The following is a 24,602-nucleotide window of genomic DNA, read 5'->3' on the forward strand; positions in this document are numbered from 1 at the left end:
TAACTATAATTATCCTGTTCAGACAAGTGTTCTAATGACATCAACTGCTTTCTAAGCAGCAGTCTGAACAGTTTCTGCCTTTGTCCCAGAAAAGAACCAGGCAGAAGGAACCTCGCCAATTCAATTAGATGTGAAGAACTAACCTGTGAGAAAGGGACCATTCAGTGCTGTAGGGTGCTACAAAGAGGAGAGCAGTATTCAAAGACAAAATGCTTGCAGAAGGATGTAGTTCATTATTTGAGCCCGCTGATTGTGTTGACATTTTCTTAGGAGTGGGTGGATGGGAATGAAAATCTGAAAGAGAAGGCATTTCATTTTGAACACCTTGTATTTTTTCTTGTGGAATATAAGGTGAACATCTTTTATTCAATAGCAATTACAAAGCCCCGTGATAAATGGTTCTAATTTTTATAAACAGTTGTTAAGTTCTCTGTAATCTGACGGTTACTTAACCAACTTTAAATGGACATTGTTAAGTATGATTCAGTTAGGTCTCGGGTATAATAATGTGCTATAACCAAATTTCCTATTAAGCAGAGGCAAACTCTGCCGGGCGCCGGGTGGCTCATTAATCGTAATCCCAGCACTTTGGGAGGCTGAGGAGGGTGGATCACGTTTTTTTTTTTTTTTTTTTCGCTTGTTTGTTTTTGAGAGGACAGACTCTCACTCTGTTGCCCAGGCTGGAGTGTAGTGGCACAATGTTGGCTCACTGCAACCTCCACCTCCCAGGTTCAGGCGATTTTCCTGCCTCAGCTTCCTGAGCAGCTGGGATTACAGGCATGTGCCACCATGCCCAGCTAATTTTTTTGTATTACTTTTTTTTTTTTTTTTTTTTTTTTTTTTGAGACGAGTCTCAGCTGTCGCTTCCAGGCTGGGAGTGTGGTCGGATTCAGCTCACTGCAGCTCCGGCCCCTGGTTCACTTATTCTCCTCGGCCTCAGCTCTCCCGGAAAGTAGCTGGGACTACAGGCGGCCAAGCACCTCCGCTATTTTTTGTATTTCTTAGTAGAGACGGGTTTCCACCGCAGTAGCTGTGATGGTCTCGACCTCCTGACCTCGGATCCCATCTCGCCTCCCCAAAGTGGGCTGGGATTACAGGCATGTGCCACCATGCCCAGCTAATTTTTGTATTTTTAGTAGAGACGGGGTTTCACCATGTTGGCCAGGCTGGTCACGGACTCCTCACCTCACGTGATCCATCTGCCTCGGCCTCCCAAAGTGCTGGGATTATGGGCATGAGCTACTGCGCCTGGCCAGTATGTGTTTTTTCAATCCATAAAGCTTGGTAGTTTAAAATTAAATTCAAACTACTGTAGCCTAGGACTCTTTTGAAAAATACTTGAGAGCGTCGTTTGTGACCTATCTCATTAGGCTGAGTTGTCTCTTATCTTTACAATACAGAGGTTTAAAATTAAAATACAGATCAAGATCGAGATTTTGTTAGTTTTTTTTGTTGTTGTTGTTGAGACAGAGTCTCGCTCTGTCGCCCAGGCTGGAGTGCAGTGGCCGGATCTCAGCTTACTGCAAGCTCCGCCTCCTGGGTTCACGCCATTCTTCTGCCTCAGCCTCCCAAGTAGCTGGGACTACAGGCGCCCGCCACCTCGCCCGGCTAGTTTTTTTATATTTTTTTAGTAGACACGGGGTTTCACTGTGTTAGCCAGGATGGTCTCGATCTCCTGACCTCGTGATCTGCCCGTCTCGGCCTCCCTAAGTGCTGGGATTACAGGCTTGAGGAACCGCGCCCGGCCAGTTTTTTTTTTTTTTAAACAACCTAAGGTTGTTCAGAAACATCTATTCTATGTATGTACTTCCTTTACTCTGTAATTTCTAGGCAGATTAGTTGCACCCTGTCTAGACTCTTTTCAGGAAAATACTAACAATATGTTTTTCTCTGTCTTGGGCTCCATATGGGTGAATTACAGGAAAACTTAACAGGTACTCAGAGCAACATTTTTCCTACTTCATGAAGAGCCTAAATGCGAACTCTAAGTATTTCTCTTTTGCTTTTGCTCTTTTCCCAGGTTTACCTAATTGCAATCTGTAAGTGTAAGATGCAGTCAATGAAAACTACCATAGGAATTCTTGAGCAAATCAGACCATTCAAGAGGAAAGCACTTCACCTAATGGTGCATAAGGAAGCTGGACTCACCAAATAACCCTGTTAGTTAGGTACAGCCGGATACACCATGGAATATGGCAATCCTCTGTTTAATTTGCAAACCCTTTGGCAGGGAGGAGGAAAGGATGGAAAAATTTGGGTGAAGGCTTTATATGACTAGTCAAACAAACAGTGAGTCATTGAAAGTTTCCAGTTAACGATCCCTTCTGCCTGGGCAGAGCCTGGGCCCCAGCGATTTATGAGCCACACTGCAGTTTTAAGCTGGAACATCTCACAGTTTTATTGTCTCTTCCACCAAATGATTACATAAAATGAAATCAGCTTTGAAATCGGCACCGGCTTTGAAATGTAGGGCAAAATCTGGCTGGGGGTAGGGAGAAAGAAGGTGGAGAGAGAACAAGGTAGGGAGACTGTGAGGCAGAGAACGCAGGAAAGGTGGTGAAAAGAGAGTACAGGAATTTTCGGGAGCTGAGTGTATTTTTCTTCCCCACGTTATTGATGCTGTCCGTTTTCCCGCACCCTGTGTCCCACAGGCCAGAGTGGACCCCTCCTATGGGCTAAAAGACTCTCGGTCTTCGGCCCAGCCCAGAGCTGCACCAACCAGAGCCTGCCCCTGCCCCCCACCCGGTGACAGGTGGGGCAGTCGAGCGGCCACAAGACCTCCCCCTCCTTGCGTTGCCTGCCGGGAGCCGGAGCGGCTTCCGGTTGCGCCCAGTCCCTGAACTCCGACTCCCGTCGGCCCCCGGGAAAACTGCAGCGAGGTCGCGCGGGCGCTGCCGGAACTTGTAGTTCCGCCTCCCGCCGTGCTAAATAGCCGGAAACGGGGGCGGCCAGAACAGAGAACTACCGAGGCGAAGGTACGGGTAGCGGTGAGGGGTCAATCCGCGCCGGGCGTGGGGTTGGCGGTGAGGCAGTCGGATGTGGTTAGGTGGGAGGAGATCCGCTCGCAGACACGAGGAGGAGGGTTGAGCCGCCGCCGCAGCCGTCGCCTCTGTCGTCGTCGCGAGTGTGGAGTCGGGACTGGAGCTGCTGCCGCGGCGACGCCGGGAATCTTTGTCGCTAGCTCCCGGCCCTTCTGCCCCGCCGCCTTCCCTCGGTCAGCGCGGCCCACTCCTCCCCGGCCGGGCGCCCCTGCCTCCATTTCCCGCTCTCTGTCCACCACACACACGGCCCCCCCGATCATGGATCCGGGCAGTGGCGGCGGTGGCGGCGGCGGCGGCGGCGGCGGGAGCAGCAGCGGCAGCAGCAGCAGCGACTCGGCGCCCGACTGCTGGGACCAGGCGGACATGGAAGCCCCCGGGCCGGGCCCGTGTGGCGGCGGCGGCGGCGGCGGCTCCCTGGCGGCGGCGGCCGAGGCCCAGCGGGAGAACCTCAGCGCGGCCTTCAGCCGGCAACTCAACGTCAACGCCAAGCCCTTCGTGCCCAACGTCCACGCCGCCGAGTTCGTGCCGTCCTTCCTGCGGGGCCCGGCAGCGCCGCCACCCCCAGCTGGCGGCGCCGCCACCAACCACGGAGCTGGCAGCGGCGCGGGAGGCCCTGCGGGTAAAGGCCCGGGACGCTGGGCAGCCCCGGGGACGCGGGAGGAAGCCAGGCAGGGCGCCGGAGCCCACATGGCGTAGGGGTGCGGCCCGGGGGCGCGCGGCCCTGGAGCCCGGCCGGCACGTGGGGTGCTGACAGTGGCGCCGTCCGCCTAGGTGGGGCGCCCCGAGCCCGGGAGCCGGCCTGCGCGGGGCGGCCCGCGGCGGTGGCCAGGCGGGGAGCGGACAGCGGGTAGCGCGCCCAAAGACCCGGACCCGAGTGCCGCCCTTCCGCGCCCCTACCCTGCTCTGGAGTCCGCAGTTACCTGCTTGAGATGTGAACCGTATGGGACAGAGTGGGGGCCGCGGCGGATCACCGCCACGAGGCGCAGATGGAGCCAGGAATCAGTCGGGTGGGCGTTTAGAGATCGGAGGAGTGGGGGAAGACAAATGCCCGAGTTTTCCTTTCACCTTAGGTCCAGCTGAGAGAGCGTCTCCTGCTGCAGTTCCTACTGTTGAAACTGTAATTACGTTTTAAATTATCCATGGCCCTGAACCGTCCTGAAGGGATCCCAAGATGCATTGCAGCCTTGTGATCGGGCAGAAACTTGGCTATCAATACCAAGATCTGTTTTACCTTTAGCATTGTGTAGGCTTCTAAAGTTTACAAAGTGCCGCAAAGTTAGGATTCCTCACTTAATGTGTGATAGGAGACTATATTGATTTGTCTTTTTTAAGTGAGGCTTACACTTTTCTCCTTTGTCAGCGACACGTTTAGAGAATTTTCATTGCTGTAAAATCGTTGACCTTATTCAGATTGCTTGGAATAACTCACTGTGTTCGTGTGTCAGTAATTCAGTCTACTTCTTCAGACACTTGAGCATTTGTTATAATTTAATGGTTGTCAGGTGTCTTTCTGACTGTAGCTAGTAGACATACATTCTGTGATTTCGAATTAACTTTGGTTTTTAAACATCTTCCAGTACTTAGGGGTTGCTTAAGTGGTAGGTAGCCTGCTTGCAGGTGCTGACGTTGTAGGAATATCAAATGAGTGAACTTAAGTATTCTTACAATGGTGCTTATTTTGTGGTAGGTAGCATGCTTTCAGGTACTGATTTTGGAGGAATGTCAAATGAGTGAACTTAAGTATTCTCTTCCTAATGGTGCTTATTTTAGGAAATGTCAGTGTTTCCTTAAAGAGAAAATGAAAAAGGAAGGAAAAGGCTGAACGTCCTTTCATCATTTAGCCAGGACATTGATGGGTTGGGTCATGACTTCCAGCGCATTTTAAGTGAGAACATATTGTTGATTTGTCTCTTTAAAGTTCTGTATTGTGTTATGAGAAATACATTTATGTTTTTCATATAAAAAATAAAGTTCTGTATTGTGGTTCTTAGATAAGTGGACATTATAAAAGTGCTTTAGGAATTTGGTTTCTACGGAGGCTTGTCACCGTTTGCTCTTTTGTGGTAAAAGGATAGCGTTTGGAGAAACACTCTGATGACGTATGTACGTCAACACGGTTGATTTGGTGGTTTTATTGACAATGGCATTTCTTTTGTTTGTGTGGATGGTTGATGTTTTCTTTTTTCTTTTTTCTTTTTTATTTTTTTGAGACGGAGTCTTGCTCTGCCGCCCAGGCTGGAGTGCAATGGCCGGATCTCGGCTCACTGCAAGCTCCGCCTCCCGGGTTCACGCCATTCTCCTGCCTCAGCCTCCCAAGTAGCTGGGACTACAGGCACCCGCCACCACGCCCGGCTAGTTTTTTGTATTTTTTTAGTAGAGACGGGGTTTCACCATGTTAGCCAGGATGGTCTCGATCTCCTGACCTCGTGATCCACCCGTCTCGGCCTCCCAAAGTGCTGGGATTACAGGCTTGAGCCACCGCGCCCGGCCTGATGTTTTCTTTTGAGGAGATTTGAGGAGATCGAGCACGTCCAGGGTGGTATGGCCATAGACGATGTTTTCCTTTTGAATAAGGAAGCTTAGCTTGTAATTCTTGACTTGATATATCAAGCCATTTTGACTGCCTAACCTAGTTCACTTCTCAGCTCCTAAAAGTGCCCATTCCCTACCTTATTTTGCAGATTTTGTTTATCCAGCCATTTTCTTTTTTGGCTCTTCCTCCTTTCTGTGGAGCCGCCAGCACCACTCTGACTAGACTCAGGACTCTGACTAGACTCAGGATTCCATTTACAGCCTGTCCAGCCAGTCATCCGGGGATAACCATCCTTGGTCTAAAATAGTCACTGTTGGTGCCTGTTGGTGACTAGGTATTACCTTTTATGCAGGCTTTCTCTCTTCCTCATAGTTGCTAATTTGTAGTTAGACCTAATTTTTTTCTCTTTAACAATGCTAGAAGTTGGAGATGTGAAAACCTGTAGGGAAGTAGCTGTCAGTAAGAAAATCCCTACATCATGGTCAGCTTTCTTGTTTTTAATCAGAAAACTATTTTGGTGTTACTGAGTTTACCAACTGCTTCTACCAAGATGCCAGTTAATGTTTTTAAAAAATTATCCTACGTAAGATGTCTATTTGGAAAAGAACTGATTTTCTAAATTGAGGTCCACAGTTATATTGAGACTGTTGGATTGCATGTTCCAGTCCATAAAAAGCCAGCATCGGATAACAATCAGTGCTTGTAAAAAGCAGGGGGAAAATTAGGAAATAACACCTGGATTGAAATTTACAAAAGGGGAACCAAAAAGTTTGCAAGGTTTTTTTGATAGTGAGGAAGTGGACAATAGGGCTAGCAGCACATTTTGTTCTTTAGTTAAGCCATAGCTGAAATTTGTGGTGGGTGTGTTTTTAAACTGCTTGCCAGGAAAGCTGTTGAAGGAGCCTGGAGAGTCAGACCTTGGGATTCAGTGTTGACCTTGGATATCTTTGAAAACTAAAGAATACAGGTTCCTAAGAAATAATTAAGTGGAACCCATGTAAGTGTAATTAAGTGTAATTCATTTAAGCACAGTTCTCTAGAGCCAAGTAAATTGGCCAAGAGATTCTCCTTAAAAATTGAGGTCCCCAAATGAATGACAATGTAGAAGACAAGGTTTAATGTGTATTAGAACAAGCATTTTCTCTGATAGGATGTATTTAAGTTTTAATTTGCAACTAGTTTTTTTTATTCTTAGGTAAGAAACTGGTTTAGTGATTTTTAGGGTTATTTGGACTTTCTAGAACAGCCAGAGCTTCTAAAGTAATGATGTGGTGTTCTTTGCATCATCCCACCTTTAATGCCTCTCAAAACTCAGTGCCATTAAGAAATAAGCATGGAATAAAACCAGCAGCCCTCAGTACTTACTCAGAGGAGGCACTGTCTCCATAACTTAGCAGATTGTATTGTGGAACTTGAATTTTAAAGAGAACATTCTGTTTTGTAGCGTTCATTTGCTGAATGCCTTATTTATTGGAGGAGGCCTTTTTTTTTTTTTTTTTTTTGAGACGGAGTCTCGCTCTGTTGCCCCGGCTGGTGTGCAATGGCATGATCTCGGCTCACTACAACCTCCTCCTCCCAGGTTCAAGCAATTCTCCTGCCTCAGCCTCCCAAGTAGCTGGGATCACAGGCACCTGCCATCATGCCTAGCTATTTTTCTTTTCTGTGTGTGTTTTTGTAGAGATGAGATTTCACCATATTGGCTAGGTTGGTCTTGAACTCCTGACTTCAGGTGATCTGCCCACCTTGGCCTCCCAAAATGCTGGGATTACAGGTGTGAGCCACTGCGCCCAGCTTTTTTTTTTTTTTTTTGATTGAGATTTAGCTTACACACTGTAAAATTCACCCTTTTCTTTTTTTTTCTTTTTTTTTTCTTTTTTTCTTTTTTTTTTTTTGAGACGGAGTCTTGCTCTGTGCCCCAGGCTGGAGTGTAGTGGCGCGATCTCGGCTCACTGCAAGCTCCGCCCCCCCGGGTTCACGCCATTCTCCTGCCTCAGCCTCCCGAGTAGCTGGGACTACAGGCGCCCGCCACCTCGCCCGGCTAATTTTCTTGTATTTTTAGTAGAGACGGGGTTTCACCGTGTTAGCCAGGATGGTCTCGATCTCCTGACCTCATGATCCGCCCGTCTCGGCCTCCCAAAGTGCTGGGATTACAGGCTTGAGCCACCGCGCCTGGCCAAATTCACCCTTTTCAACTGTACAAGCTGGGTGCATTGGCTCACACCTATAAACCCAACACTCTGGGAGTCTGAGGTGAGAGGGTTGCCTGAGGTCTCTGTAAAACATAGTGAGACTGAGACCCTGTGTCCACAAACACTAAAATACAACAGGGCGCAGTGGCTCATGCCTGTAATCCCAGCACTTTGGGAGGCCGAGGTCGATGGATCACCTGAGGTCAGGAGTTCGAGACCAGCCTGGCCAACATGGCAAAACCCATCTCTACTAAAAATATAAAAATTAGTCAGGCGTGGTTGTGCACGCCCATAGTCCCAGCTACTTGGGAGGCTGAGGCAGGAGAATCACTTGAACCTGGGAGGCGGAGGTTGCAGTGAGCTGAGATCACACCACTGCACTCTAGCCTGGGTGACAATGAGACTCCATCTCAAAAAAAAAAAAAAAAAAAAAAAAAGCTGAGAGTGGTGGCATAAGCCTGTAGTCCCAGCTACTTGGGAGGCTGAGGTGGGAGGATCTCTTGAGCCCAGGAGTTGGAGGCTGCAGTGAGCTATGATGGCACCACTGCACTCAGCCTGGGTGACCAAATGAGACACTGTCCAAAAAGAAAAGTAAAGTGTACAGTTCAGTGGCTTCTGGTATATTTGTAAGGTTATGCAACCATCACCACTTGGCAGATACTTTTTAGAATATTCTCAGTTTTAAGCTGGAACATCTCAGAAGTGACCTCTTCAGGGCCACCAGAGTAGAGAGGATCCCAAATCAAAGTAATGGTTGTTTAATCCAGAAAGGCCCTTATACTTTATTATGTTAAATTCTGTCTGTTGAGGTAGACGATAGCGAAAATTCTATATTTGAGAATCCGTTTTTGAGACTGAAGTGCCTGCAAGAACTGTGCTCATATAAAGGCGTTTTTAGGCTTCAGTGGGACAGCAGATGGGGTAGAGTAGAGGCCCCACAGTATCCCTGGAGTATCACAGTAGTAAGTATTACACAGCCTTTCTTTACTTCTCCTGCCATGGCTGACCTTTTTGTCTGTTTCATGGTTTTACATGTATGAATGGCTTGAAAGTGAGGATTTAGGGAACAAGCGAAGGCATCATCTAGGGATATGCTGTGCCAAGTTGTGCAGTTGTTTAAACTGTTAGAAATTTTGACTGGAATAAACCCTCTTTGAAGCAGGTTTTACGTAGTGCTGTTAGTACATATCTCATTGCATTCTTCTTTATTTTTTACCTTTTCTGAAGTTGTAGTGCGTGAAAAGACAGCAATTTCAGTTTGGACAAGTTAAGGAGGTAATGTAGAGGACAGACTTTAAGCCTTGATTTGCTTGCTTTGGTTTGCTGGGGAAGAAATATCTGAAAGTTTTCACATAATACTTTCTTTCTGGTTGGAGAGAAAGAAATGAAAAAGATTTGATAACCTTCTGGGTTGAGTTAGCAGTATTAGAATGGAATTTTTTCCAGAAATGCGAATTTCTGGTTTTGCTCAGATATGTGTACTGGCAACTAATTAACAAACATTTAGCAGTCCACTGAATGTAAGGTGCTGTGCTAGGCACTTGAAATAACACCAAGATGAATCAGTTGTGGTCCTGAAGGAATCTATAAAGGGATCAGATGCCCAGTGTACTCTAGTGGAAGTCACAGCGTGGTAAGCGAGCCCTGCAGAGAGTGTAGAGAGGGCTTTCAAAGCTGAGAACAGCAATCCCTTATGTAAAACATTGCAGTCTTGTCACTCTAATAAAATTAAAGTTTTATTATCTACTCACTGTTCTTTCTGAATGCCTTGTGTGTATTTTTTTTTCTGGCCTCCTGGGCCAGAGTTGTAGCCAAAGCCTGAACACCAAGGTTGTGTGCATTTTAAAAAACTTTTTACTTACTATTTTTAGAGACAGGATCTTACTTTGCCACCCAAGCTAGAGTACAGTGGTGTGATCATAGCCCATTGTTACTTCAAATCCCTGGGCTCAAGTGATCCTTCTGCCTCAGCCTCCTGAGTAGCTAGGACTATAGGCACCCACCACAACGCCTGGCTAAGATTTTGTTTTTGTTTTTTGCGATGGAGTCTGGCTCTGTCACAGGCTGGAGTGCAGTGGCCTTAATTCGGTTCACCTTAACCTTCGCCTCCCAGGTTCAAGCAATTCTCCTGCCTCAGCTTCCCAAGTAGCTGAGATTACAGGTGCCTGCCACCACGCCCAGCTAATTTTTGTATTTTTAGTAGAGGCAGGGTTTCAGCATGTTGCCCAGGCTGGTCTCAAACTCCTGACCCCAGGTGATCCACCTGTCTCAGCCTCCCAAAGTGCTGGGATTACAGGCGAGAGCCACTGTGCCTGGCCAGGTTTCGTATTTTTAAGTTTTTCGAGAGTGCTGAAGGTAGAGCACTAGTTATCTTTTTACAGTACTTGTCTATTTCGCATTAAACAGCAGTGAGTTCAGTTACTATGAGTCTGGCTAGTGTATCTATTGGGGCATGTTTAGAATTTCATCATTTTACCTTTAGTTTTAAAATATCTTCGGGAGGCAAGAATTTGGCTACTAGTTGAAGGGTCTGAGGTCCTCAGAACAATCAAGAAAATTGACAGTTTTTAGCTGTTGATTTGTTTCAAGGCTTATAATTTTCTGCCTTGTTTTCAGTAGAGCCTAGGATGTAGATTTATATGGCTCCTTTGTAAATGGCTTTGTTTTAAGGAAATCTAGTTGTTACAGTACTGCATGTTGAACCAGTTTCCCGTCATAATTCTACTTTCAAAGGGAGAAGAACACATTAAGGCTTTCTTGAGCACCTGACCTAACATTGGTGACACTCACTTCCAAACCACATTCCCATTAGGTAATTGTCACTTCACTTGAAAAAAAAAAAAACCTCATTCTGCAGAATTTCACTGGGTAATTTCCTGGTTGAGTATTTCTGTGGAATTCCGGTATGTTACCATACTACTTGTCCATTGCCTTTGGGTGGTTCATTTTGGTAGCAGAAAAATGTTTCTGTTATTTTTTGTTTTTGACATGGAGTCTCCCTCTGTTGCCCCAGCTGGAGTGTAGTGATCGCGGCTCACGGCAGCCTCCACCTCCCGGGTTCAAGCGATTCTCCTGCCCTAGTCTCCCGAGTAGCTGGGATTACAGGTGCGCACCACCATGCCCTGCTAATTTTTGTATTTTTAGTAGAGACAGGGATTCGCCATGTTGGCGAGGCAGGTCTTGAACTACTGACCTCAAGTGAGCCACCCACCTTGGCCTCCCAAAGTGCTGGGATTACAGGCATGAGACACCGCACCCTGCTCTTTCTGTTATTTTTGTACGTTTTTTTGAGGCTCTCTGAAATGGTTTTGGTTTGTGTATTTTAAGTGTTATTTAAATGGTTTTTTTGTTTTGTTTTTTTGTTTTTGAGATGAATCTCTCTCTGTCGCCCAGGCTGGAGTGCACTGGCGTGATGTTGGCTCACCCCAACCTCTGCCTGCCTGGTTCAAGTGATTCTCCTGCCTCAGCCTCCCAAGTAGCTGGGATTATACACGTGCACCACCACGCCTGGCTAATTTTTGTATTTTTAGTAGAGATAGGGCTTTGCCATGCTGACCAGGCTAGTCTCGAACTCCTGACCTCAAGTGATCCACCCGCCTCAGCCTCCCAAAGTGCTGGGATTACATGTGTGAGCCACCTTGCCTGGCTTCAAATTGTTTTTGAAGTAGTCAGGATGTAGCTGTAAGACTATCCTTCAGGGTTGTTTGAAAAACAGAATAGAATTTTAGTTACTCTATGCAAAGTCTAATCAGGTTGATAATGTGGTATTCCTTTAGTGTCTGAATAAAGAGGTTCTTAGAATGTTAGCGCTGGATATGACCCTAGCACTTGTACAATCTCCTCATTTTCGGATAAAGGAACTGGAGCCTTAGAAATGCTAAGTAGATGCCTAAGGTCACTCACAGAGTTAATGACCCTGTTGAGTCTAGAATGCAGATTTGCCACCTGCTAGTTTAGTGCTCGATCTGCCACATCATGCTCTTTAATAACGGGGGAGGGGAGGGGGCGGTCGGGGGCAGGGGCGGGGAAGGGCATGCTTAGAGCTGATTACTACAACTGGCATGTGTTTTCTGAGAGTGGCCTTGGCATTTGCCTCATGTTTCATTCTTAAAGGTTTTTGAAATTATTTTGGGGCTTTGAAATGCTTGCTGTAATAAATTTATTGAGCAGTTACCACCACTGCTTAATATCCCCTTCTCAGTTATTTAGTCTTCACAACATTCTCTTGAGGTTTAGGTACTGTTGACCCATTTTACAGATGAGAAAATAAGGGCTCAGTAAAGCTAAATAACTTAGGTCACATCCATGAGAGGAGCGAGGCTTAGAATCTAGGTCATTTCAAAGTTTGTTCTAGTAGTGACTGCTAGTGCTTTCCCTGTGATTTTGTATTAAAGTAGACTGAGACTCTCCAGAAACTGGGCCCGTGAGCTTGGACTGTGGCATTTCTCCGTGTTCTGTCTCAGTGGTAGCAGAATGATATTTGTCATAAGTAGGCAATGCTCTGATTTAAAGCAATATTTTGAAATTACTTCTTTTTACATTTTAGCAAATGTTGATGTAAAATACTTTAAAACAGCTCTGTTCACCACTGTCTGTACCACTGTGCCTTTTTATTTTTAGACTGTTAGGTAATTAAGGCAAAACCATCCACATTTTTTATGTGTTCTGCTGACTTTTCTTTCTGGTGTTTGCTTTTACTGTTTTTCGGTATTGTCTATGGGGGAAAAAAATACCTCAGCTTGCAAATTTTTGTTCAGAGATGGGGTCATTCTTTGCTGTTGGAGGGATTTTCGTGAAAAAATTTCAAGAAACATTGTCTCATGTGATCTTACCAGATAAGTGCCAATTATTAAGACTTGCTGGCTGCTGGATTTATCATCTCAGCCTAATTTTCTTCCTGAGATAAATGAATCTTGCTTTTTTATCGTTACCACCCTGGCATAATGCAATGGAAATGTAATATGAACCACATAGTTAATTTAAAATTTTCTTTTTTTAATTTTGTTTTTTGAGACAGAGTCTCATGTTGCCCAGGCTGGAGTGCAGTGGCACAGTCAGAGCTCACTGCGGCCTCAACCTCCTGGGTTTAAGGGATCCTCCTGCCTCAGCCTCCCAAATAGCTGGGACTACAACTATATGCCTCCACGCTTGGCTAATTTTTACATTTTTTTTTTGTAGAGACAAAGCCTCGCTGTGTTGCCCCAGCAGGTCTTGAACTCTTGGCCTCAAGCAGTCCTCTTAGCTTGGCGTCCCAAAGTGCTGGGCTTATAGGCGAGAACCACCACACCTGGCCCAACACCTCCTGAGTGTAGTGCTTCCCTAACCCCTTCTTAGAAAGTTGACACATTTACAATTGTTTTCAACTCTCTTGAACCCTAATGGAAATGCAATGAATGTACAGATGGAGGCTAAGGATCCTGGTCAGAAAAGGAAAGTGAGGCCAGGCGCGGTGGCTCATGCTTGAACCCAGGAGGTGGAGGTTGCAGTGAGCCGAGATTGTGCCACTGCACTCCAGCCTGGGCGACAGAGCGAGACTCCATCTCAAAAAGAAGAAAAAAGAAAAGTGAAAAAGTGAACTGATGTGACTGGAAGGAACCAGTGTGAAAGTCAAGGAAAAACACGCTAATTCAGTAAAAATTGACTGTGTATTTATTCTATACAATACATCATGCCAACTTGTTGAGATTACCGAAGTAGAAAAAAGTCTCCATGTTTCAGAAATCCATCCACCTACAGTTAATTCTGGAAGTCTATAATCTAGGGAACAAGAGCTAAGATACATGTGTACCTATTATGTATGTATTTATTTATTTATTTTTGAGACAGAGTCTTGTTCTGTCACTCAGGCTGGAGTGCAGTAACTGAATGATCTCAACTCACTGCAACCTGCGCCTCCCCAGTTCAAGCCATTCTCCCACCACAGCCTCCTGAGTAGCTGGGGTTACAGGTGTGTGCCACCAGACCCGGCTAATTTTTTAGTAGAGACGGGGTTTCACCATGTTGGCCAGGCTGGTCTCAAATTCCTGACCTCAAGTGATCCACCTGCCTTGGCCTCCCAAAGTGCTGGGATTACAGGTAAAGGTGTGAGCCACTGCACCCAGTCCCCGCGTGTGCCTCTAATTTAAAGAGGTGTCATGTCTGAGAGGAGTGATCGTTAGCCCTTCAGGCTGGGGGATGGACAGGGAATGGGATAGAAATGGGGGATTAGGTAGGCAAGTGTGTACTACAATTTAGGAGAATCCTTGAGCTAGAACTGTGTGTCCAAAGTGTGATCGAAAACCACATGTGGCTATTTAAATTTATTAAAATTAAATTTAAAATTCAGTTCCTCAGTCGTAATAACCATGTTTCCAGTGCTTAATAACCACATGTCGCTGGTGACTATCATGTCACAGCACAGATGTAAAACATTTCCATCACTACAGAAACTTGGACAGATTTTTGTCACACATACTTCTCACTTTCATGCAATGTGAGACACTTCTGTGACAGCTCTGAAATAGTATTTTTCTTTAATTAACACCCCATTTAGCTAACAAAACTACAATTTTACTTAGGATGACTGTGTTTTGTTGTTATTGTTTGATACAGGGTCTTGCTGTGTCGCCCAGGCTGGAGTGCACTGGTGTGATCACTGCTCACTGCAGCCTCCACCTCCCAGGTTCAAGTGATTCTCCTGCCTGGGACTATAGGCTTGTGCCACTATACCCAGTTAATTTTTAAATTTTTTGTAAGGATGAAGTCTCCTTGTGTTTCGCAGGGTGACCACCTGGCCTCAAACTCCTGGCCTCAAGTGATCCTCCTGCCTTGCCTCCCAGAGTGTTGGTTTTACAGGCATGAGCCACTGCACCCGGCCTAAAGATTAGTTTTGTGTCTAAAGCAGTATGAATTTAAATTGCTGATTTATGAAATATATGCATCAGGCACTTTTTAAGAATTAGGCAAACATTTGTGTTTCAAACATATAACTTGAATCAAAACGTAGCTTTTTTTTACCTGCCATGATGTCTGTGGCCTTGACTGACGTGTGCTGTGTGGATGTGCTGGCCAAGTAGGATTCTCCATGTTCAAGTCCTTTGATCCATGATCAAAGCTTTAAAAATAATTGTATACCCTTTTTAAAAATTGAAGCAAAATCCACATAACATAAAACTGGTTGGGTGCGGTAGCTCACGCCTGTAATCCCAGCACTTTAGGAGGCCTAGGTGGGCAGATCACAAGGTCAGGAGATTGAGACCATCCTGGCCAACATGGTGAAACCCCATCTCTACTAAAATAAAAAAATTACCCAGGCGTGGTGGCGCGCGCTTGTTGTCCCAGCTATTCAGGAGGCTGAGGCAGGGGAATCACTTGAACCCGGGAGGCGGAAGTTGCCGTGAGTCGAGATTGCACCACTGCACTCCAGCCTGGCGACAGAGCAAGACTCCGTCTCAAAATAAATAAAATAAAATAACATGAGTCAGGAAGGACGTTGGTGTTGAGGTTGGCGCACATATCAAGGACAGTAACTACCATGGTTCCCGAAGTGTTGCCAAAGCCTCAGATGCCTGGCCTTTTGGCCAAGCGTCTGCAATTTCATATGTTTGGAGCATTCATGGTATCCCTGGGGGTTGCAGCTTTGTATAAGTTTGGTGTGGCTGAACCAAGAAAGAAGGCATATGCAGATTTCTACAGAAATGATGAGATTTTGAGGAGATGAGGAAGGCTGGTATCTGTCAGAGTGTAAAGTAATCTTGGAATATAAAGAATTTATTCAGGTTGGTTTACTTAGAAGTTTGTCACTGACTCGTGTTCCTGAACACATGAATATGTGGGCTAAGAAATAGTTCCTCTTGATAAACAATTAACAAATAAATAAATAAAACTAACCATTTTAAAGTGAACAATTCAGTGACATTTAGTACATTCACACCGTGTTGTACAACCAGCATTTCTAGCTAGTTCTAAAGCATTTTCTTTTTTTTGGGGGGAGACAGGGTCTCACCCCATCGTCCAGGTTGGAGAGCAGTGGTGCCATCTTGGTTCACTGCAACCTCGCTCCACCTCCCGGGTTCAAGTGATCTTCCCACCTCAGCATCCCAAGTAGCTGGCGCTACAGACATGTGCCACCACGCCCAGCTAATTTTTATTTTTATTTTTTTTTGAGACAGAGTCTCACTGTTATGCCCAGGCTGAAGTGCAGTGGTGTGATCTCAGCTCACTGCAGCCTCTGCCTTCCAGGTTCAAGATTCCCAGATTCTCCTGGCTCAGCCTCCTGAGTAGCTGGGATTATAGGCACCTGTCACCACCCCAGCTAATTTTTGTATTTTTAGTAGAGACGGGGTTTCATGGTGTTGGCCAGGCTGGTCTCAAACTCCCAACCTCAGGTGCTCTGCCTGCCTCAGCCTCCCAAAGTGCTGGGATTACAGTCGTGAGCCACCGCGCCTGGCCTGATAACTGGATCTTAAAATTGATAGTTAGAATTTGATTATGGTGAAACAACACAAACACCACATATTCTATGATTCCATTGATATGAAATATTCAGAAGAGGTAAATCCACAGAGACAGAAAACAGACTTACTGGTGGCTGCCAGAAGCTAGGAGAGAGTGTGGGCAGTAACTGCTAAATGAATATGGGTTTCCTTTTGGGTTATTAAAGTATTTTGGAAGTTGGGCGCGGTGGCTCACACCTGTAATCCTAGCACTTTGGGAGGCTGAGGTGGGTGGATTGCTTGAGCTCAGGAGTTGGAGACCAGTCTGGGAAACCTATTGAAACCCCATCTCTATAAAAAATTTAAGGCCAGGTGCGGTGGCTCATGACTGTAATCCCAGGACTTTGGGAGGCTGAGGTGGGCAGATCACATGAGGTCAGGAGTTTGAGACCAGCCTGGCCAACATAGTGAAACCCTGTCTCTACTAAAACTACAAAAATTAGCTGGGTATGGTGGCACATGCCTGTAGTCTCAGCTACTCGGGACTTCAAGCTGGAGAATCGCTTGAACCTGGGAAGTGGAGGTTGCAATGAGCCGAGACCACGATATTGCACTCCAGCCTGGGCGACAGAGCGAGACTCCATCTCTAAAAAAAAAAAAAAACAAGATCCAGTTTATCATCTGTATCACAGGCAGTACTAGTGTTCTGCTGTCTTGTGGTAAAATCTTTTCACTTCATGTTTTAAAATTTGTGGTAATGTACCAAGTATCACAGCCAATTGATTAATTTTCCTTTATTATAAATTATACTATTAGTTTTGCTTCTTTTTTTTTTTTTTTTTTAAAAGACGGAGTTTCACTCACGTTGCCCAGGCTGGAGTGCAATGGTGCAATCTCAGCTCACAGCAATCTCCGCCTTCCAAGTTCAAGTGATTATCCTGCCTCAGCCTCCCAAGTAGCTGGGATTACAGGCATGAGACATCATGCCTGGCAAATTTTTGTATTTTTAGTAGAGTCGGGGTTTCCTCATATTGGTCAGGCTGGTCTCATACTCCTGACCTCAGGTAATCCGCCCACCTCGGCCTCCCAAAGTGCTGGCATTACAGGTGTGAGCCACAATGCCCAGCCTAATTTTTCCTCTTTTTTTTGAGACAGGGTCTCATTCATTTTTTTTTTTTTTTTTTTTGGGGGAGGAGTCTCGCTCTGTCACCCAGGCTGGAGTGCAGTGGCCAGATCTCAGCTCACTGCAAGCTCTGCCTCCCGGGTTTACGCCATTCTCCTGCCTCAGCCTCCCGAGTAGCTGGGACTACAGGCGCCGCCACCTCGCCCGGCTAGTTTTTTGTATTTTTTAGTAGAGACGGGGTTTCACCGTGTTAGCCAGAATGATCTCTATCTCCTGACCTCGTGATCCGCCTGTCTCGGCCTCCCAACAAAGTGCTGGGATTACAGGCTTGAGCCACTGCGCCTGGCCGAGACAGGGTCTCATTCTTTCACCCAGGCTAGAGTGCAGTGGTGCAATCTTGGCTCACTGCGACCTCTGCTACCTGGGCTCAAGCAATTCTCTTGCCTCAGCTTCCTAAGTAGCTGGGACTACAAGCATGAACCACCATGTCCAGCCTAATTTTTATACATATATATTTTTTGTAGAGATGGGGTTTTGCCATGTTGCCCAGGCTGGTCTCAAACTTAGTTTTTCCTTTTAATTTGGGGCATGGCAGTTGCACTCAGTGGTAAACTCTGAAAAGCTTTTCCACTTACAAAAATTGTTCCATTTTTAAATAGTTAATAAGGGTGTGTTTCTAAACATAGAGATAACGTTGGAAAATTTGAAACTCTAGTTTCATTCCTTGAGAGGGTTCTAACTTCTTTTACTAGCAGCTGTGAACCATGCAGGATGTGAGAAATTACACCCTAATCATCTATTTCCTAGCCATGAACAGTTCAACCTAGGAAGATTCTAAGCCCAGGCTCATTAGTAGCCAGTAAAATCTGGATGTTGTATGCATCATGAATAAGACCAGAGAAGAATGAAGAAGTAAGGGTTTACTGTGGATGAATGAAGACAGGGTAGAAATATATCGTTTTTATTTTTTAAGACAGGGTGTCACTGTCCCGCCCAGGCTGGAGTGCAGTGGTGCAATCACTACTCATTGCAACCTTGACCTCCCGGGCTCAGCCCCCCGAGCAGCTGGGACTCTGGGCGTGTGCCACCACTCCTGACAGAATTTTTTTTTTTTTTGGTACAGATGGGGTTTTGCCATGTTGCCCAGGCTGGTCTCAAACTCTTGCCATCCTCCCACCTTGGACTCCCAGAGGTTTGGGACTACAGGTGTGAGCCACCATGCCCAACCCGTTTGCAATTTACAATCCATTGTAAGTTGAGGAGCCATCTGTATTGTAAATCTAATAGCTGGTGCCAGGAACTAAGTGGTCAGGTGTAAGTACTGTTTTGTTTTGAAAAGCTGTTACAGTTAGTGATGCGCTTGAGAGTGGTGAGGAAGCCCACCATACCAGTCATTTTCCTGCTTTAACATACAGTACATCATAACTGTATGTCCACCAGAGCTTACTTTACTTGAATACTAATTTTCAGCAGGGGCTATCTGAGGAAGGGGAAGATGGCACTTGCATAACTTGGAAATGCCTGCAGTTGATTCTGATGTGCCTGTATGTTAGATGGTAGTGATTACAGGATCTGTTTCCTAGGGCTTTTGGTGGGGATGAGCTAGCAGTCGGCACATAGGGCTCAATAAAAATTAGTTAAAACAAATTGCTACCACCACCACCCACCCCCTACACAATATGGATTCGTGAGTACTTTTTATCCTTGTCTGGCCTATAATAGATACTCAGTACACACACACACACACACACACACACACACACACACACACACGCATTTTTATTAGTTTTTCTTTTTTTTTTTTGAGATGGAGTTTCACTCTTGTTGCCCAGGCTGGAGTACAGTGACGTGATCTTGGCTCACTGCAACCTCCACCTCCCGGGATCAAGTGATCCTCCTGCCTCGGCCTCCCGAGTAGCTGGGATTACAGGTGTGCGCCACACTCGGCTAATTTTTTTGCATTTTTAGTAGAGACAGGGTTTTGCCATGTTGGCCAGGCTGGTCTTGAACTCCCGAACTCAAATGATCCCCCCGCCTTGGCCTCCCAAAGTGTTGGGATTACAGGTGTGAGCCACTGTGTCTGACTGATACTCAATACATATTGATAGGATTGAGTTGGAGTAGTTACATAGCAGATGGAGACTGACATTTGTTGAATATGCCAGGAGTTCTTTAACTGACACTAAACAAATTATTCTCCCATTTCCTCCCATAAACCCCTCAACAATCCTCTCAGGTAGATGGTGTATCATTCCCACAATTTCAATGGAATAAATGCATTCACAGCTTGTCATAAGCCAGGAGTCAAGCCTAGGAGTCAGCTTAGTTCCAGGCTTTGAGAGTACCCCATGCTGTCACCTCCTTCTTAGGGTGGCCTGTGAACTTGATTCTCTCAGTACTGCCTGGCTTTCTCTGAAAATTGAGTAATTTTTCCTTACCTTACCCTTAAACTTTTCTTCAAAATGGAAAAGCAAAAAAAGGTTAAATCTGTATTGTGTTTGAAGTACAGTTTCGGTCTCCTTCCAAACCAGGTTCAAATGGGTTTCCCCCCTGTTTGTTAATGTCCTGCTCATCCCACAGCTTGGGGTCATCTTAGACCTTGTACTCTCCCTTTCTCCCACCTCCTGTCAGGTGTAGCCCGCCTGCCCTTCCAGTTGTATTGCTTGGTTGTCCCCATGGCATGCTTTCTTGTAGTGGTGATGTGGGTCTTCCTGCTTGTGGGGTCTTGCCCACTCTAGTTCATGTAGTTTAAGCTGCAAGAAACAGATCTTCCTAAGTGACAATCTGAGCCTGTCACTTAAAAAATAAAAAAGAAAAACAATTTGGTGTGTCCTTTACCTATCAGGGACAGGAAATTACTTTACTCAACATTTGATGCTATTGAAGGTTGGGCCCAAAACACTCTCTCTTGACTCTTAAAGGTATTGATCCTTTCCGGGTAATGATTTTACAGGTTACAAATTCATTATTTTTTCATACTTGCTGTGCATGATTCATATGATTTAATTCTTTGGTGTCTTTTTCTATGGTGGAGATTGTTTAGAGCAGGGGCACGTTCATATTGGAGTATAATTTAGGTTTGTCTGTATCTGACAAACTAAAATCCAAAAAGCAGACTTAGATATTTGGTTATTAGTATGTATTTCTTCCACATCTCTTCCAGTAATGTCATAAATAAATTTGCAGTGTGGCAACTGGAAACTGGATTGTTGCTTGGTCTTAGAGTTCTAGTGTAGGAAAAAACTGGCATCACTGGAATCACCTTTTCTGCAGATGTTTTTTAAGCGGCTTATATGTATTTCAGGACACTATACAAATGTCATTTATCTTACAGGTATCTAATTTATTCAGGAATTTTGATGAGTATGGAATATTAAAATGGGCTAATCACAGGCCGGGCGCGGTGGCTCAAACCTGTAATCCCAGCACTTTGGGAGGCCGAGGTGGGCGGATCACCTGAGGTCAGTAGTTCAAGACCAGCCTGACCAACATGGCAAAACCCCGTCTTTACTAAAAATACAAAATTAGCCAGGCGTGGTGGCATGTGCCTGTAATCCCAGCTATTCAGGAGACTGAGGCAGGAGAATCGCTTGAACCAGGGAGGTGGAGGCTGTGGTAAGCCGAGATGGTGCCATTCATTGCACTCTAGCCTGGACAACAAGAGTGAAACTGAGTCTCAAAAAAAAAAAAAAAAGCTAATCACAGCTTTCTTGGGCTAGCTTACCAAGAGAGAATCATGGGAAGTAGATGTGTATTTGTTGAACACATCTGATCTGTGCTGAGCTGCAGATTACTTTGACAGTATCTGTGAAGAAAAAGTTTATAAAGCAAATCAAAAGAATAAGCATGTTTTTATGAATACATTGAAACTACTGAAAATGTTTCAAAATTAGCTGTAATTAGTAGAATTTTGAAAAGTAGGTTAAGCAGAGACTTCTAATTTGAAGGCCTGAGTTAGCTGCCATTGATCTGGGGTTATTGATTGAGGCTTGTGTTGTGTTATTGAACTTCTGTTTTTACTACATATTAAAAGATAAGTGAAATGGATGGATAAGTATCAATTTTTAACAGAACTTATTTCTGTTAAACAGCACCTGTGGAATCCTCTCAAGAGGAACAGTCATTGTGTGAAGGTAATGATGCTGTCTTTGAAAGTCTACTTGAGAAAACATTAGGTTGTCTATGCTGTATAAAGCTAGATACTGTTTTGTAAATATATATTATATTTCAATCTCTTGTCTAGGTTCAAATTCAGCTGTTAGCATGGAACTTTCAGAACCTATTGGTAAGAAAATTTTTGATCATATTAATACAGTAAATGAAACTCTTTCACTCTCAAGAATTAAGGTGCAAATGTGTTATGATTATTGTAATGCCTACATTTAAGTCATATTGAGTCTTTGCTATTAGTATTTAGAAAGTAGAACAAACTAGGCATTAACACTGTCTTGATAAACTTAGTGATTGCAAATAAAATTGAGTGGAGGAATGGTAAAGTCAATTAAAATACCTGTACATGTTCTGTTTTCTTTTTTTGAGATGGAGTCTTGCTCTGTCGCCCAAGCTGGAGTGCAGTGGTGTGATCTCGGCTCACTGCAACCTCCGCCTCCCGGCTTCAAATGATTCTCCGGCCTCAGCTTCCTGAGTAGCTGGGATTACAAGCGGTGCCACGACGCCTGGCAATTTTTTTATTTTTAGTAGAGATGGGGTTTCACCATCTTGGTCAGGCTGGTCTGGAACTCCTGACCTCGTGATCCGCCCACCTCGGCCTCCCAAAGTGCTGGGATTACAGGTGTGAGCCACCATGCCAGGCCACATGTTCTGTTTTTTTGGTGAAAAATGTTCTTCCTTTTTATAACTTAATTCTTAAGGGTTTCATGTTCCCAGGGTGATTAAAGTTGATGCCAAAGTTTTATTACTTTAAGAGGAAAAAGAAAGTATTTCCTAAATCCTTTCATACTTTTCGTGTGTCACAATTTTAAACTTTACTTTTTTTCTTACTATCAGGGTGTCTCAACACTGGAATAACTAGGCTGTTGGGAATGTTAGGACTCTTGTTTACATTTTGTTTGTCCTCATGAAAATGAAGCTTTGCTAAAATAGCAATCTCAGCCTGTGAGTCAGTGCCCTCTGATCTGATACCAGCAGTGAGTCTGCCTTGAAAGCTGTCACCCATTTCTGTTACGAAAGAGGTTTTCCTGCTTATGTGTCACTAGGCATTAGGAAATGGAACTACATATGCAAAGTCCCATTTGTTGTTTTAAAGCTTGTGTATTTTAAAGTATAGATTATAAATCTTTTTCAGAATACTAAGTTAAAATGTCTTCCTTCAGTAGAAAATGGAGAGACAGAAATGTCTCCAGAAGAATCATGGGAGCACAAAGAAGAAATAAGTGAAGCAGAGCCAGGGGTTGGTTCCTTGGGAGATGGAAGGCCGCCAGAGGAAAGTGCCCATGAAATGATGGAGGAGGAAGAGGAGATCCCAAAACCTAAGTCTGTGGTTGCACCACCAGGTGCTCCTAAGAAAGAGCATGTAAATGTAGTATTCATTGGGCATGTAGGTAAGCTGCTGTCATAGCAATTAAAGTTACTGGATACATGAAACATAGAACATCCTTTTTAGCTACTTGGAGATGTTTAGTGAAACTGAAGCAAATTAATTGAAAATGTCTTGATTTTTAACTTGCTAGAGTTTTTTTAGCTGGCAAAAAAATGCAAGTACTTTTCTTGAAGTTTAGGCAAATGAATAATTCTGTAATAGCATAGATGCTGGAAGAAAAACCTCAGTATATTGTATGTAACATATAATTAGTCTATTGACCATTGATGGTGGTTCAGCATAGATAATATCAATATCTTAGAAAATGTGCCCTTTTTTAATGAACCTCAGTTAACTTTGTTAATTTTAATGTGATTGACCTTACCAGATATCTTAATTTTTTGTGAAGCTGGAAATCAATAATTTGGAGTAACTTCTGGATGCTTGCCAGGTTGCTGGTTTAGCAAAAAACACAAGAACAAATTTATTTAATTTATTCAGATATTATCTGATTATATGACCTATCCCCAGAATTGTGAGAAAAAAATACAGAATTATGTGTCTTTCATTTCTACTGTCTCTGCCTTCCCCCCGAATATGAAACACCATACTCCTTCTTTTAGTAGCAAGAACTCTTTTGAAAGTGTAAAGGAGCGACTGAGCACTGTGGCTCACGCCTGTAATCCCAGCACTTTGGGAGGCCAAGGTGGGTGGATCATGAGGTCAGGAGTTCAAGACCAGCCTGGCCAACATGGTGAAACCCTGTCTCTACTAAAAATACAAAAATTAGCCAGGTATGGCGACATGAGCCTGTAATCCCATCTACTCTGGAGGCTGAGGCAGGAGAATTGCTTGAACCCAGGAGGTGAAGGTTGCAGTGAACCAAGATAGCGCCACTGCATTCCAACTCTGGGCAACGGAGCAAGATTCTGTCTGGGAGGAAAAAAAAAAAAAGTGTAAAGGAGCACATACCTTACTTGCTATAAGTGAAAGCACCTAAATGTAGTTCACAGTTCTTCAGCTGCTTTTGTTCTCTGAAACTCCTCCTGGGGAATTTATAGTCAGTTGCTGCTGTGCCTTCGGAGTAATCTGTTAAAAAATTCTTTCGTTTATCAGTAAAGTATTTATAAATGTTTCTCTTTTTTTTTGAGACGGAGTTTCGCTCTTGTCGCCCAGGCTGGAATGCAATGGTATGATCTCGGCTCACTGCAACCTCTGTTTCCCAAGTTCACACGATTTTTCTGCCTCAGCTTCCCAAGTCGCTGGGATTACAGGTGGCCGCCACCATGCCTAGCTAATTTTTGTATTTTTAGTAGAAATAAGGTTTCACCATGTTGGCCAGGCTGGTCTTGAACTCCTGACCTCAGGTGATCTGCCCTCACTGGCCTCCCAAAGTGCTGGAATTACAGGCGTGAGCCACCGAGCCCAGCCTTGAGCCTCATTTTCAAAAGCAGAAGGGTAATGAACTAGGATTTATGCCACAAATTCATATGGAAGATTTAATTATGTATGTTAAAGGGCACTGTTGCTTGCATATGTAGCCACTGGTTTTTGGTTTTAACCTATGGTTTGCATGTTGATGTTACTTTTAGATGCTGGCAAGTCAACCATTGGAGGACAAATAATGTAAGTCTGTATCTTTTGTTAAATAACAGAGTTAAATTGATTGAATGAATTTTAGGCATTGTAAACTTTCATACAGTCACACAAAGGAGATAAAATGGGTCCCCCCAAGAAAAATTAAAAATAAAATTACTGAGACG

The 24,602-nt window shown here is 44.5% G+C and overlaps 1 protein-coding gene and 1 pseudogene across 3 annotated transcripts in view; both read left to right on the top strand.

Moving 5' to 3' along the window:
• The first annotated feature begins 1,898 nt into the window (after window positions 1-1,898).
• GSPT1 (G1 to S phase transition 1) overlaps window positions 1,899-24,602 on the top strand; it is a 47,007-nt gene continuing 24,303 nt past the window's right edge. Inside the window, exons 1-5 of one of the 3 annotated variants that reach the window (XM_009196019.3) lie at window positions 1,899-2,975; window positions 21,392-21,433; window positions 21,544-21,585; window positions 22,634-22,861; window positions 24,432-24,465. In XM_009196019.3, the coding sequence (XP_009194283.1) occupies window positions 21,564-21,585; window positions 22,634-22,861; window positions 24,432-24,465 (284 nt within the window). In that variant the 5' untranslated portion in view covers window positions 1,899-2,975; window positions 21,392-21,433; window positions 21,544-21,563. Of the gene's footprint in view, window positions 2,976-3,046; window positions 3,661-21,391; window positions 21,434-21,543; window positions 21,586-22,633; window positions 22,862-24,431; window positions 24,466-24,602 lie in introns of those variants that run through there. The other 2 variants (XM_009196018.4, XM_003916559.5) reach the window with 2 other exon arrangements.
• Window positions 15,119-15,797, top strand: LOC108583410 (annotated as a pseudogene).

Source organism: Papio anubis, chromosome 18 (genome assembly GCF_008728515.1).
Source record: "Papio anubis isolate 15944 chromosome 18, Panubis1.0, whole genome shotgun sequence".
Taxonomy (NCBI): Eukaryota; Metazoa; Chordata; class Mammalia; order Primates; family Cercopithecidae; genus Papio; species Papio anubis.